The following is a 14305-nucleotide window of genomic DNA, read 5'->3' on the forward strand; positions in this document are numbered from 1 at the left end:
TTACCCCTATTGTTTCCTAGTGCCTGATGTGTTGAAAGTAGGGTAGAGGGCACAAGCAACTGTTTTATCATAAACAGGATTTGTCAGCTTGATTCTGCAGCTGGACAGCGAACCAGCCCACCAACATGCAGCTGAGTTACTTCATTCTTGAACAAGTCCTTAATGTAGTAACCAGTACAGCTTAATAGAAAAGAATTACTGCAATAGACCCTGATCCAGCAACGCACATAAGCATGCCTGTAGTCCCACAAGAATCTATGGGACTACTCACATGCTTAAAGTTATGCATGCTCTTAAGTACCTTGCTGAATCAGGGCCTGAGCACACAGAAAAATATTTTTTACAGATATTTTTCTGCCATGTCTTCCCTCCTAAATATTTCAGACAATATATTGTTGACAGCAAGCACAGATGCTAGTTTTTATCATTTTTCCTGCTCCATATCTTGATCCTATCCTAATACTCTAGAAACGAGTATCTGTCTGACCAGTTGTTACAATAATGTTCACATACTACAGAGCAGATATACAACGCAAAATAAACAAACAAAAAAGGGTAAGAGTATATTTCTCCTCAAATCACTTTAATTTCCCACAGCCATATAAATTTAAAGTATGAAACAACAATACAGCTATAGAATCTAGGTTTTCTTTTAAAGCAGCAGCATATAAAACATATAAAAGCTAAAAGCTCAGCACGAGCTTCAAAGAAGAAGGACTGAGTGAATTTTGCTGAAGACATGTAATTCACAAAATACGATACACTAAAGCAGTGGTTTTCAACCGTTTTTCATTTGCAGACCCCTAAAAAATTTCAAATGGAGGTGCAGACCCCTTTGGAAATCTTAGACATAGTCTGTGTACTCCCCAAAGGTCCATGAAACACAGGTTGAAAATCACTGTTCTATGGTAATGACAACCTTTCAGAGACCCCCTTAGTCTGGAGACCCCAAGGGGCTGCGGACCACAGGTTGAAAACTACAGCACTAACGTACTGGAATGCATAAAATATAAAGCTACACATTATTTTAAGTAAAGAAAGGCATTGTATAATATACAAAATTTGCAAAAATTAAACCATGAGATTTTTCTGAGAGTACCATGAACACAGAAGCTGGCAATTAACATTTGTAGATAGAAAGAAAAAGTGGCAGTTTTATATTTAGCATTCAGTTTCTCCACTTTACGATTTCACTTTCTTAGCATCCTTCTTCCCAGAGCTCTCTGTTGCTGAATCTGCTTTTCTTTTCTGTGACTAAACAAACAAAAACAAAAAGTTTTTCAAAAGGTTGAAAAATATGAATGACATGACTGTTCAATCTGAAGACAGAGGTTCTAATTTACTATTCAATGTATATTTCAACAATTCATATTCATAGTGCACAACATAGGGCAAGAGAGAACCCCCTGGAAAAAAGGTAAAGTTAAAATAAGCACAAGGACCTGATTCTGCCACACTTTTTCATGATCAGCAGTACCTTATTCCACAAGAGTTTTATTGGTTCAGTATTAAGGTAGCAGGATTAGGGCCCTGGTTTGTGTATGTGGCTTTGCTTGTTCTATTTAATTCATCTGAAGAACTATTTAATTCATTACTTACCAAGTATCTTCCTCCAGAAACTAGTATTTTAGAGTAGTGGTTTTCAAACATTTTTTCTAGGGACCCAGCTAAAGAAAACTGTTGATGCCCAGGACCCAACAGAGCAGGGATGAAGGGTTTGGGATGTGGAAGGCGGGGGCAAGGAATGAGGTGTTCTGGGTTGGGAGTGCACACTATGGGTTGGGGTTGGGGATGAGAGGCTTGGGGTGCAGGAAGGGATTCCAGGTTTTGGGGGGGCTGAGGGCTGGGGCAAGGGATTGGGATATGGGGTTGAGGCACAGATTTGCCTCCGGCTGCTCCCGATCAGTGATGCAGAGGCAAACTTCCCGCCTGTCCTGGCACCGTGGACCGCGCTGCGCCCCGGAAGTGGCCAGCGGCAGGTCAGGCTCCTTGGCAGAGGCATGCAAGTGGCTTTGCATGACTCTTGCCCACAGGCACTGCCTCCCCTCCCCCGTGGGAGTGTGGAGTTGGTGCTCGGGACGGGAGCAGCACACCAAGCCCCATGGCCCCCTTGCCTATAAGCCAGACCCCCTGCTGGCTGCTTCCGGGCTGCAGCGCGCTGTCAAAACAGGTAGGCACTAGTCTGCCTTGGCTGGTCAGTACCGAAGATGGGACTTTTAACATCCCGGTCGGTGGTGCTCACCAGAGCAACCCAATGCCTGACATGCTGCGACCAAGGACTGGGTCGCGACCCAAAGTTTGAAAAACACTGTTTTAGAGGCCGGATAACAATGTGAGGTTAAAGTTTATTTAACACTATCTACTTACATCTTGTTGGGGTATTGGGAGAGGGAATATTTTCTCAAGAATCCATCACGCTCAGAAGACAGGTATCTCTATGCTACCTATGTGGAAACCCTTTAAAGGGAATCAGAGTTGAAGTTCTGATCTTCAAGAGTTATTACCCACATCTCCAGGGAGGCACAGATGGACACCTATAATATCTACATTATCTCTCTCTCAGCAAACTAATAGTTTTGTTTTGAAGAAATCGGCAGTTACAATTACATTACTTTGCACTTCATTTTAACTAGACAAATCAATAAATGTTGACTCATGCCCCATTAAGAGGTAAGTAAATGCTGATAAATTTACCGCTGGAACTTTTGTTCCCCTTTTCTTCTTTTCAGCTCTCTCTTTTTCCTCAATTTCCATATTTTCTTTTTCTATCAATGATATGAGAGTATTGCAGCGTCTTTGGAATTCCTAAGAAGGGTAATAATCAAACATTAAATTCCGCAGCAGAGACTGCATCACTATATACACTGAAAGTCATTAAGGATTTCAAAACATCCCGAGACATTTTCAAAGGTGCTCTATTCCAACAATATGAACTAGATTATCCAAAGTGCTCAGGTTCCATCAAAAATTATGGGAGTTGCTGGGTCCTGAGCATTCTTGAATATCTGGCCACTTCATTTAAGTGCCTAACTGGGAGTAAGCAGTTTTGATAACCTGGCCCTTTATTGATTATTTAAAAGCATCTTGATACAGGAAAATGTGCTGGTCATGGTTGTGATTTGAACAGTAGGTCTATAGATACCAAAGAAGTAACGTGTCCCTATGCGTCTCACATACATGAATTTGGCCATTTCTTGCTCTATGTTCCCATATCAGCAGTACGATGATCTGTAAGCGTTAGCACAAGGGTTATGAAATGAAAAAAATTAACTGACATTAAGCAGTGGTAGAATATCTGAGCATGAGTATTAATTATTATTGAAAAGTTTATGTAGTAAGTTTATATGACACCATGTCCCCTGCTCTTAAGGGCTTACAGTTTAAAACAAAGATAAATAGGAGACAAGAAACAGGACGTCATTTATAACAGCAAAGAGATTTCTGGTAAGAGGAGAAAAGAATGAAGGCTTCATAACAGAAATGGTTCCAAGGACGGATAAGATGGAAGATTTGATTGGAGGCTTCCAAGGTAAGCTTGGAACAGTGTCTTGCTTCCTATGAAAAATATGACATGAGCTGAAAGATGCAGGAATGAGGGAATTATGTATGTAGGTTTTTGAAGGTGAGGTGATACGGTAAAAGACAGAAAAGCCAGCTTGTTAAGTGAAGTAAGGAGGGGGCTGTTGTGGCAAGAGATTACAGTCTAAATAGCCAATGTGTGGGGAAAAGCAAGCATTATTATCCCCATTTTACAGATCAAAGTGTTAATTTCTCTTTGGCCCCTTGACCTGCGCAAACATCTGGTTCATGAGGGTTCCCCATACAAAAGATACTGGGGTTACAAGGTCAAATTGTGATCTGCTAGTGAAACTTCCTAGAGGAAGAGAGGACGACTCACACCAGAGATTTTCTGACATTCCCTGGAATGGAAAGCTAGGTTCTCCTGCAGAGCCAAGTTTTGGTTTTAGTGTGAAACTGGAGAGAAAAAGGAAAGATCCACTATGCTAGGACCAATGTACTAAATTTAGCAAAAGTAGCAATTAAGCCAAATAGCTAAAGATTTATCTGATTTAGTCTCCTGTATGTCAAAGAACATTCTGATTGTTACTGTAAATTTTCTAAAGCTTTCTGTAGACAATGCATATAGCCGTCTCCAGTACTGAACTGCGCTCCCAGATAGATCTACAGCACTCGTGAAGATCTGAGATCCTACAACAGTAAACCCAGGGAGCACACACTGAGACTCAATCTGGGCTTTCATCAGAGATTTGGATTTTACCAGCCAATTATCTAAATATAACATATCATGAACCCCTTGAATCCTTATGGATGGTAGGTGCTACTTTGGTTAGAATCTTTAAATTCACAAAGCTGTGGCAAGACTGAAAGGATGGTCTCTGTACAGAAATGCATTGGCCGTTGATCAGAACTATCAAAACACACAAAAAAGATATCAGGCATGGATATCTGGAGATGTGTCTAGATTGAAGACCTATGGATGCTAAAAAAAAGCTCCCTTTTTTACAGCTGCTACTCAGACGCAAGCTATTCTAAATGGAATTGTTTGTTCTTCTAAAAGCAGTTTAGCCACTTGAGATGTAAGACTGTCCTGAAGCCTCTTGAACACTTTGGCACTAAAAATAGACAAAAAATACCTGTCTACACTTTCTCAGAGGAGCTGGATGCTCTTGTTTATTGCATTTGTTGGGGACGGGGAAGAATCCAACAGATAAAGTGAAAACATTTCTTAAGCTTCACAGAGGAGAGAGAGAAATTCTATACTAACGATGGAAACCTATTTTCTGATGTCTCGATTTCCCACTCAAAAAAAAAAAAGGTAGGGTGAAAGGTCATTCTGCCCCCTAATGAATAAGTAGGCTAAGGGACAATCAGAGGTTTGCATGTGCTGGAATACAGGCCTCCCAAAGATCTTCCCGGCCCAATTAGTAATTAATGTAATACATAGACCCACAAGAATTAGATTTTAAAAAGTATGTATGATCTTCTTACAAAGCCTAAGAGAGTCTTGCGTGGCTTTACTTTTAGTTTTAATATTTACTGTGGGGGGGTTTTCATATCACCACCAGGAAATCTGCCTCCCTGAATGGGAGACTGATAACCCAATGTTCAGAACAGAGTTCCTGAAGGCAGAGACTCCATGGAAAGAGAGAAGGCAGTCCGTCAAGTTTCTTAACATAAGAACAGGGCATTTCCCATGGTGAATAATTATTTTTTGTCCTTCCTGTGTCTACAGGGGAACTGACTTCCGTGGTTAGGCTGAGCAGAAGGGGGCTGAAGCCAATAGCAACTGCAGAGGAAACGGCTTCACTGAAGATCTTGTTGAGGTAGTTTGCCAGCTCCAGATACAAGGCAACAAGGGACACTGTCAGATGGCAGAAGAGAGGCCAAAAACATTTGAGCATATGTGTGGTATTAGAATGGGAAGCAGCCAACACTGAGGGTTTTATCTTTTTCCTGTGGCTACTGTCAGAAGTTTGTGGAAGCCTGCTGATTTCATGAAAAAGGGAGGGAAACCCCCCATTTTAGCCTCTGCAGCAGCGTCCTGGCTCCCAGCACTTCCCAAGGCCTTCTGTATCCAATGGATGGCCATTTCAGACAGAGCAATTTTAACAACCCTCCTATTTTTCTGATAGAGGAAGGTTCTCTGTACTTGGTGGTATCTTCTGAAGCAAAAAGATTCTCCTAAGAAGAGTGCTGCTGGTCAGCTTTCGTTCCTCACAGAAGAGCAGTGAATGGATTCTGTGTTCACCAAAAGTAGTTACTGCTTATTCGTCTGGTTTATCATTTGGTGGAGTGGGGGAGAGGAATCTCATTACCTCCTGCAGAAACTAGTACTTACTCAAAGTCCTCATATATAGCAACACAAATTACCTCCAGTGGTTTATACAATTGAAAAGAAGCTGCAGGTTATTGTGCCAACTATTCTAAACATAGAAAAACAACCCAACTCTTAAGGGACATGGGGCTGGGTGGATACCACTATCCTACAATTCCAACTACAGAGAATGTCAATTTCTCTATGATGATATAGCCTCCATTGATTCAAACCTCTTGGGGACTATAGAATTAAACAGATGTCTTCCTAAAAAGGACTTTTTGGTTTTTATCTCTGACTAAAGCCTGAACCTATAATATGAATGAAAAAATGCACCCCCATCAATGAACTTATGAAATCCAGTAAAAGACAATTTTAAAGTGGCAAATGATCACAAAACATTTTATCATTAAAATAATATAAAATAGTTTCTAAATAACTTAGACTGAATAAAATAGATAACATGGCAATATTCAATACTACATACACAGATAAAAAAGATTAAGAAAAAGCAAAGGAGCTACAGGGCACTATACATTAGACCACTAACCCTTCACATCTGAGGACCTGGATTCAAGTCTGAACTTAGATCAAGAGTGAAAGCTTATTAGTCAAATCTCTGGACGTTCATATCACTAAACTACCAGATTTTACCTGACTGGCACAGGAGTGGAATTGCAATGGTATGGTATATCTGGGGTGTGGGGATATTAGCTATGGGTAATTATGCACAAGTCCTGCCCATGCTATGCCTGCCTCAAACCAGCATGATGAATCCCTCATTTTGAGGGCATTACATTCATTCACAATTTTTAAATACAAAACAAGAAAAAATCGGAAAAGAACTGGATCCTCATCTTCGAAATAATGTACACAAAACAGATCTACCGATCTGGGACTCTTTCTGCAATGCAGTATCTATGTAGATATTTTGAGTTATTTTTAAAAGTATGCCATGACACTACATTGCCTTACTGCTCTCGTATGGCAGAACTAACTGGAGTCTGCAAACCTGCGCACATGGCTTTTATTGAACAAACTCAATTATCAAGTAGGAAATACATGAAGATAAGCGTTTGGGAAGGGGTTTGGACCACTTATAGTACTTTTTCTGTTACATAGCCTCTTTTGCAGTTTCTTCAGTCTACCTAGAAAAGGCAGCTAAATAATCTTTAAACATGTACAGACAATAGGAAACTTAAAGACTATGACAACTTCATTATGCTTGGACTGAGCACTACTTTTTGAACTAAATGTTTGTAGTAGATGGGTCACTATTAATATAAGCAATACCCCCTTTCTACATCAATCAGTAGTCATAAAGCTGCAATACAAGCAGCACAGAAAATATCACTAAACTTGGGAGACTTATTCAAAGAGATTAAAGACTCCACATCACATTTCCTGTGCACTGAAAATCCTAGACACTAAGACTGCCTAAGTCTGAGTGACAGAAGGTCTGAATAACTTCTCTATGAAAGTCAGGGTCAGTTGAATGACAAAGGGCAAAGGAATTGCATACCACATTTGTGTGCCTCAACCTGACTTTAACAGACGGTACAACCTCAATGTCAGACACTGAATCAAGCTCCTGCTAAGAACTGCATTGAAGTGAGATACTTCAAAGCAATGCTCATAATCCCAAGGGGGAATCACTTCATTTGGAGTACTACCCTCCTTTGATACTGCAATGGAAAGTTACATTCTACTGAGCTGCCAACATTAAATTGCTACCCACAAAGTAGAAGTGATCAAATGGTATCTTAAACACAAACATTTACTTAATATAAACTGGTCATATATAAAGGCTACAAGGGGCGCAAATTAAATATTTGACTAGAAAGATATGTTAAAAAAAACAGCAGAATTCATGCAATCAGAAGAAAAATCTTCTGACCACCAGTTCGTTGCATGCTATCTTTGGGCTACATTGTGCCATAGCTGCAACTGTGAGTAAATGTTCAACACTGGGCTATGCTGCCCCATAGGGAGCTTCTAGAACCTTTACATTCAAATAGGCATAAATCCCTCCTAGAGTTTCCAGATGTGCACGTAAGGCAGGGTGAGCTGCCTCTCACTTCTATCGATAAAACAAACACCCTCAGCACAACTGGGGGTGTGGCTTACGGCACCTTTACGGCTCCAGAATCCTGTTATTTATAGCAATCTCATAGATGGTCTAAGTTATGTATAATCGTCCCTGGCTCCAAGGAGGTGGGTCTGTTGAGACGGTCATGTTAAAATGCTAAAGGAGAGAGGGAGACTTTAAAAACAGCATTCAGCACTATTTTCCCAACTCAACACCACTGTAATCAGTGGCAGGTTGGCCAGTAGCATCAGGCCCTACCACGGATTCAAAATACTGAGGTTGGGAGCCTGTACCCTCCCACCCAATCTGTGCAGGGAAGGTATCCTTCCATGTGTGCATCTTATAGACTCATAGATTCTAGGACTGGAAGGGACATCGAGAGGTCATCGAGTCCAGTCCCCTGCCCTCATGGCAGGACCAAATATTGTCTAGACCATCCCTAATAGACATTTATCTAACCTACTCTTAAATATCTCCAGAGATGGAGATTCCACAACTTCCCTAGGCAATCTATTCCAGTGTTTAACTACCCTGACAGTTAGAAACTTTCTCCTGATGTCCAACCTAAATCTCCCCTGCTGCAGTTTAAGCCCATTGCTTCTTGTTCTATCATTGGAGGCTAAGGTGAACAAGTTTTCTCCCTCCTCCTGATGACACCATTTTAGATACCTGAAAACTGCTATCATGTCCCCTCTCAGTCTTCTCTTTTCCAAACTAAACAAACCCAATTCCTTCAGCCTTCCTTCATAGGTCATGTTCTCAAGACCTTTAATCATTCTTGTTGCTCTTCTCTGGACCCTCTCCAATTTCTCCACATCTTTCTTGAAATGCGGTGCCCAGAACTGGACACAATACTCCAGTTGAGGCCTAACCAGCGCAGAGTAAAGCAGAAGAATGACTTCTCGTGTCTTGTTTACAACACACCTGTTAATGCATCCCAGAATCACATTTGCTTTTTTTGCAACAGTGTCACACTGTTGACTCATATTAAGCTTGTGGTCTACTATGACCCCTAGATCTCTTTCTGCCATTCTCTTCCACCTATTCAAGAGAAGAAAAGGCACTCAGCTGCCTCCACTGCTTCACACCCACCCAACAGGCCCTGTGGGAAGGACAGAATGAAGGGTATAAGTTGCTGCCCTCTCAGCTACTGGAGGCAGGTGGCCAAGTAGGGGCACAGGAACACATGGGGACGGGGGCAGGAGGATGGCTGAGTGGGGGCACCAAGCCACATGAAGACAGGGTGGTGCAGGGACACATGGGGATGGGGGCAGATGTGCCAGACTAAATGAGAGAGGCTAGGGGTCAGCCAGGGTCTGGATAGGGCAGGCTCCCTAACCAACTGCCATGCCCACCAAAAAAAACACCATCTGTTCCATACCTTTCCCACCCAACAACCCTCCAAGTTCACATCCAGTCTCCTTCCCAGCAATTACTTCCCTCTCCCTCAGCTCCTCCATTACCCTGAGTCCCCAAAAGCCTTTGCACTGCTTCTGAGGGGTGCAGGAAATAAGTTTCTGTACTGTAGTTTAAATGAATTATTACTTAAAGTTCTGTATTAAGATGCCTAGTAAGGAATCTATTTGTCAAAACACATTTCCTGAATCTTTTTTGTTGTCTATGTCATTACAGACCTACTTGCTGACAGGGTATTTTGAAATAAATTACCAAAATAATTAAAATTGGTGTGATTATACTGTGTTATTTTGAAAAAATATGCAGAATTTTAAAATACAATGCACAGAATTTTCAAACTTTTTGGCACAGAATTCCCCCAGAAGTAATACACTGACCTGTGAAAGCCACAGGTTCGGTATGTGTATGTAAAATGTACATAAGAGTTCTTTTCCCTTGTTAAGTTCTGTTCCAGTCATTAAGTTTTTAAACTGCACAGATTTTTCTTTGCACTCATTTTGTTACCGAATAAAATTCTATTTGGAAAATCATTCATCTTTATTAATTCACAACAGATGCTGCAGGGTGCCTAGCAGTTTTGAAAGCATCCACTGACTCCTTATTATATATTGTGACAACTCATAGGATCAGTGACAATGTAATAATCGTGTGTCGCAAACACCACAAAATTAATAGATGCACTGACAGTGTTATATTCATACATAGCCCCACACAAATTCCTAAGAGGCCCCAAAATAGCTGGGCCAGGTAGAGCACAGTCCATCAGAACACATTACTGTGGCTCACTGTTAAAGAGCTCTTTCAAAGCCTACCTGAGACAGATAGCTCTGTGTTAGTGCTTCTAATAGCCCTTGTGTCTGGCTTTTCAAAATCAGTAGACAGCCACTCCATCTCCACTCCTGCAGCAGCTTTTTCCCCTTTGCTTCAGGGATATTATAACAGGCAGTTACAACTATTGGGATTTTTTTCCCCCCACTGAGAGCCAGTCTTGTGAGTAAACAACACCAGCATCTACCAAAAAGCACATTTAACTGTCATTCTGCCTTTGGTGAGAGGGTAGCTGAATCTTTCCTTGGTGCTGTTTAGGCGTCTGGTGTATAGCTTCATGAGCCAGGGGAGCAAGTGTACCAACGCCTGCATAACCATAGAAAAGTAGCCCTTTCTGTTGATGGACTACGTGGAGCAAGGTTGTCTAATGCCAAAATAGGGATATGTATGCCATCTATTGCTCCACCACAATTCAGGAACCCACTACTGCAAATCCAACCACTACATCCTGCACATTGCTGAGTCACAGTCCTCCATAGCAGGAGACACACTTGCATGGCAATGGCCCCAGCAGTAGAATATCCAACTCCAGTTCCACTGACCAGTAGCAATCTAGTATTGCAAGTTTCCACTGTGCAATTGTTACTCGCTTCTCCACTGTCAGTGCAGCTCTCATCCTGGTGTCCCTGTGCTGAAGGGATGGGGTGAGCTCAGCAGACAGATCCAGGAATGTAGCCTTGCACATCTGAAAGTTCTGCAGCCACTGCTAGTCATCCCAAGCCTGCATCACAATACAATCCCAATAGTCAGCACTCGTTTCTCAGGCTCAGAAGCAGCACTCCATCTGCAGCTGCTCTGTGAATCCCACCAATCAACCTTGAATTGACTCTCACTATGTCCCACAGCAATCTGCCCTCCAAGAAATCCTCAGGTTCCCCACTGAGTCAGTTCTTCTTATGCCTCTTCAAATACTGGAGGATCGTGTGTCCCGTGATTGCAACGTTTATGACAATAGTGCCGAGCTGTAGAGGCTGTTTCTGACAGCAAAGAAGGCCATTCAGAATTTTTATTTAAAGGCAAGAAAATTCTGGGATATAGATGACATTATGGGATGGACATAGTTGCATTTGTGGAAGTTAATCCCTTGTTCCCAGTCACCCCCTGCGTGACTCATTTCTCCCCCACCATATGTTGCCAAAACTTTGCAAAAGACAGTGCACCGCATGATGGCAAGTTGAAAATTGAGATACTTACTCATGGTGCACTGCATTGTTCTGTGCATCATTACAGCACTCCTGGTGAGTGCATGCAGTGCCAATACAAGGAGACAAGTATGCAGGTACAAAAGAGATATACTAACTGCAACAGCTTTATGCCGATGTAACTAGCACTGACCAAAGTATGTAGTGTAGACATAGCCTTAGAAATTGCTGATGGGAGAATCTGATTGGCCCATGCAGATTAGCTTCTGCCAGGATATTAGATGCTTCTACTAGAAGCTAGATTCTCCTTCATGAATTTTCTCTTCAACCTCATGCGCTCTAATATGGAATAATCCATATACTGTATTCTTCTTACAAGGAGTCAAGTCTTGAGGGAAAGGCTCTACTGCCCCTTGGTCATTTCTTTCAAGGTCATTTGACATTTCTTGTCCAGGTTGGAAAGAGGAAAAAGAATTTTGTTCGCCCTTGTCATAGCTACAAAAGCTAGGATTGCAACAGAGAAAGGAGGAGCACTGAACCATCACTGTTTTCATCACCGAAAACAGAGAATCTATCATGAGAGTAAAAGGGCATAATGAAGCCAGAAGATGTGGGGACAAGTCTGGACTATCTCCTATATTTACAAAAAACAGGCTCTCTGTCAGTCCAAAGATCTTGGACTGGCAGAGAGTTCTTCCTCAGGAGTAATGCAGAAAAAAAGATTCGGAGAACAGGCACAAATTATGGCTTGGTGAGAATAACTATAATTCAGTGGGTCATGGTATTTTCCATTCCTGAAGCATCAACACAAATAAAATAAAGAGGAAGATAATAATTACTAATCCTGAACACTTATATAAGTCTTTGTGCAGTTAAGAAAAACTATTGTTTTTTAGAAGCTCTCACTCTGTTTGTGAGCTTAACCTCGGTAGGCCATCTGCTTTGGGAATAAAGAAATGCAGCAGAATTTATATTTGTTTTCTGAAGAGAAATCTTCAGAAGGAAATGAATAGGAAAGAGAAGATGGAGGAAAATTAGGCTGTTTATATGGAATTCAAGAGACATCTAGTGGCTGGTAAGATGCAGTGAAGTTTTTCTTGGACCGATATATAACAAGTCCTTTTCGGAATTAAACTGCCTTGCCTACCCTATTTAACGCAAGTTTGGCTATGAAATGCAAAATAAAACCACCACAACCACCACCACTTCAACAAAAAAAATCAGGATTTTCATTTGCAAACAGAAACTACATCACTAATGAAACCCTAAGCATATCATCATGAGTCTGACAGTTTTGAGAGATGAAGAAAAGTGAAAGTAATAAACGTTAAAAATAATAATTACCTCTAAGAAGGTTTAGTTTAAAAAATATTAGAAGATTATGAATTGTCTGTAACTGGAAGGGGGCCTGCAGACCAAACATTATCTCTAATTTTATCTGTGTTCACTATGTATTGTTACTACTCCTTTATAGCCTGTATACTCATGCATTACTGTAAGTATTATAATAGTAGAATAATCAGTTTAATAAATAAACTAATTTTAATAGATTAAATTTGAAAAAGACTACTTAAACCAAAATATTCACTACATTTTGGGCCCCTCAATTTCTAACAGACACCACTCACCACAGTTTCACTCCCTTGTGTGATGACTTACTCCTCTCCCCTTGAGGAGGAGAACAACTATATAATAAAACTTGTGAAGTTCTGGCCTCATGCTTTACCCTGATAAATTTACCCACGGGAGATTAACAGGCACTTAGAAATAATTTAGCTGAATTAGATACCATAGATGTGACCCTGTATGTTTATAGTTTTAAAATCCAACACTACCTGAAAAGGAAATTTAAGTTAGTAAAAATGGTAGCTTCCAGTAGTTAATAAGGGCAGATTTGGAAGGTAATCAAAGGGTGAGGGGGATGGTTGAGGGGATGGGGAATACAGGGATAAAAAATGTTGCTAGTAGTTGGTATGTCAAGCAGACCAGCTTTGCTGTGTAATTATAAGCAGCCGTGGGAGTAATCAGGGGGCATAGCCTTTTTCCTGTTCAAACGTACTGCTCAAAGCAGTGTTCAAAGCCCTGGATGGGTATTTTATAAATAAACCCTGATGGTGCTGCATGAACATGGGAGGCTGGGTTTGTGATCACTAGAACAGGTTAAAAAAATAAAGAAAGAAAGAAATATCCAGGTTTCCATATGGAATGGTACCAACCTCATTTGGCCATCTTGTAGCACCTACTCACTGATCTGCTTTGGACGACAGGGTATGGTGGCCAGGCATGGACTGTGTGATGTGCTCCTTTCTCAGTTATCAAGCAGCTCTGCTCCCTGTCCCCCTCTTTTTGGGCAGGGCAAGGGTTCAATTCAAGGAGCCTTTGTTAGGGGATAGATACCAGTGATCCCTTACTTCTTCCTCCCTCCCTCCCAATAACTACACTAATGCCAAGGACAATATGGCCTGTTACAAAGGAACTGTTGTGTCCAAACTTCCCAAGCTCTTTTTGCAAACAACTATAATGATATAAAAATTATTTTAGAAGTTGTGTCCTCGTCTTTGTAACAAACACTTTTTCACTAAAATGTTATGTTTTCTCTTTATATTGGGCCCTGTCCTGCAATGCTTACTCAGATAAACCTCTCACTGAAGTCATTGCCGTTGTGCCCAAGTGAAGACTGCAGGACTGAGACCACAGTTGCACAAGAAGATTATATTGTCCTACTCTGAGGTTGATGAGTATTTTAATATTTGTACTCAGCAAGTCTTCCCCTAGCATTGCTACTAGTTAGTCAGTGGATAAATTCCATTACAATGGCTATATTCTCCAGACTGAAGAAAGAATGCAGCTGAAATTCAGGGTATTAATTTGATTGATACCTTATTCAAACCGGTACTGTGTCTTATTTATGATCCAACTGTTCACAAAATAGTCTACTGTAATATGATCTAGGTAAAGTGTCATGACTTTTTTTAAATGGCTACTATAACATAC

The 14305-nt window shown here is 41.0% G+C and overlaps 1 protein-coding gene across 1 annotated transcript in view; it reads right to left on the reverse strand.

Annotated features, from left to right (window-relative positions):
• Positions 1-556: 556 nt before the first annotated feature.
• Positions 557-14305, reverse strand: part of SMARCA1 (SWI/SNF related, matrix associated, actin dependent regulator of chromatin, subfamily a, member 1) — a 71941-nt gene continuing 58192 nt past the window's right edge. The window contains exons 23-24 of the mRNA XM_050964469.1: positions 2695-2805; positions 557-1254 (exon numbers count right to left, since the gene is read on the reverse strand). Coding sequence (XP_050820426.1) covers positions 1183-1254; positions 2695-2805 — 183 coding nt within the window. The 3' untranslated portion in view covers positions 557-1182. The remainder of the gene's footprint in view (positions 1255-2694; positions 2806-14305) is intronic.

Source organism: Gopherus flavomarginatus, chromosome 8 (assembly GCF_025201925.1).
Source record: "Gopherus flavomarginatus isolate rGopFla2 chromosome 8, rGopFla2.mat.asm, whole genome shotgun sequence".
Classification (NCBI taxonomy): domain Eukaryota; kingdom Metazoa; phylum Chordata; order Testudines; family Testudinidae; genus Gopherus; species Gopherus flavomarginatus.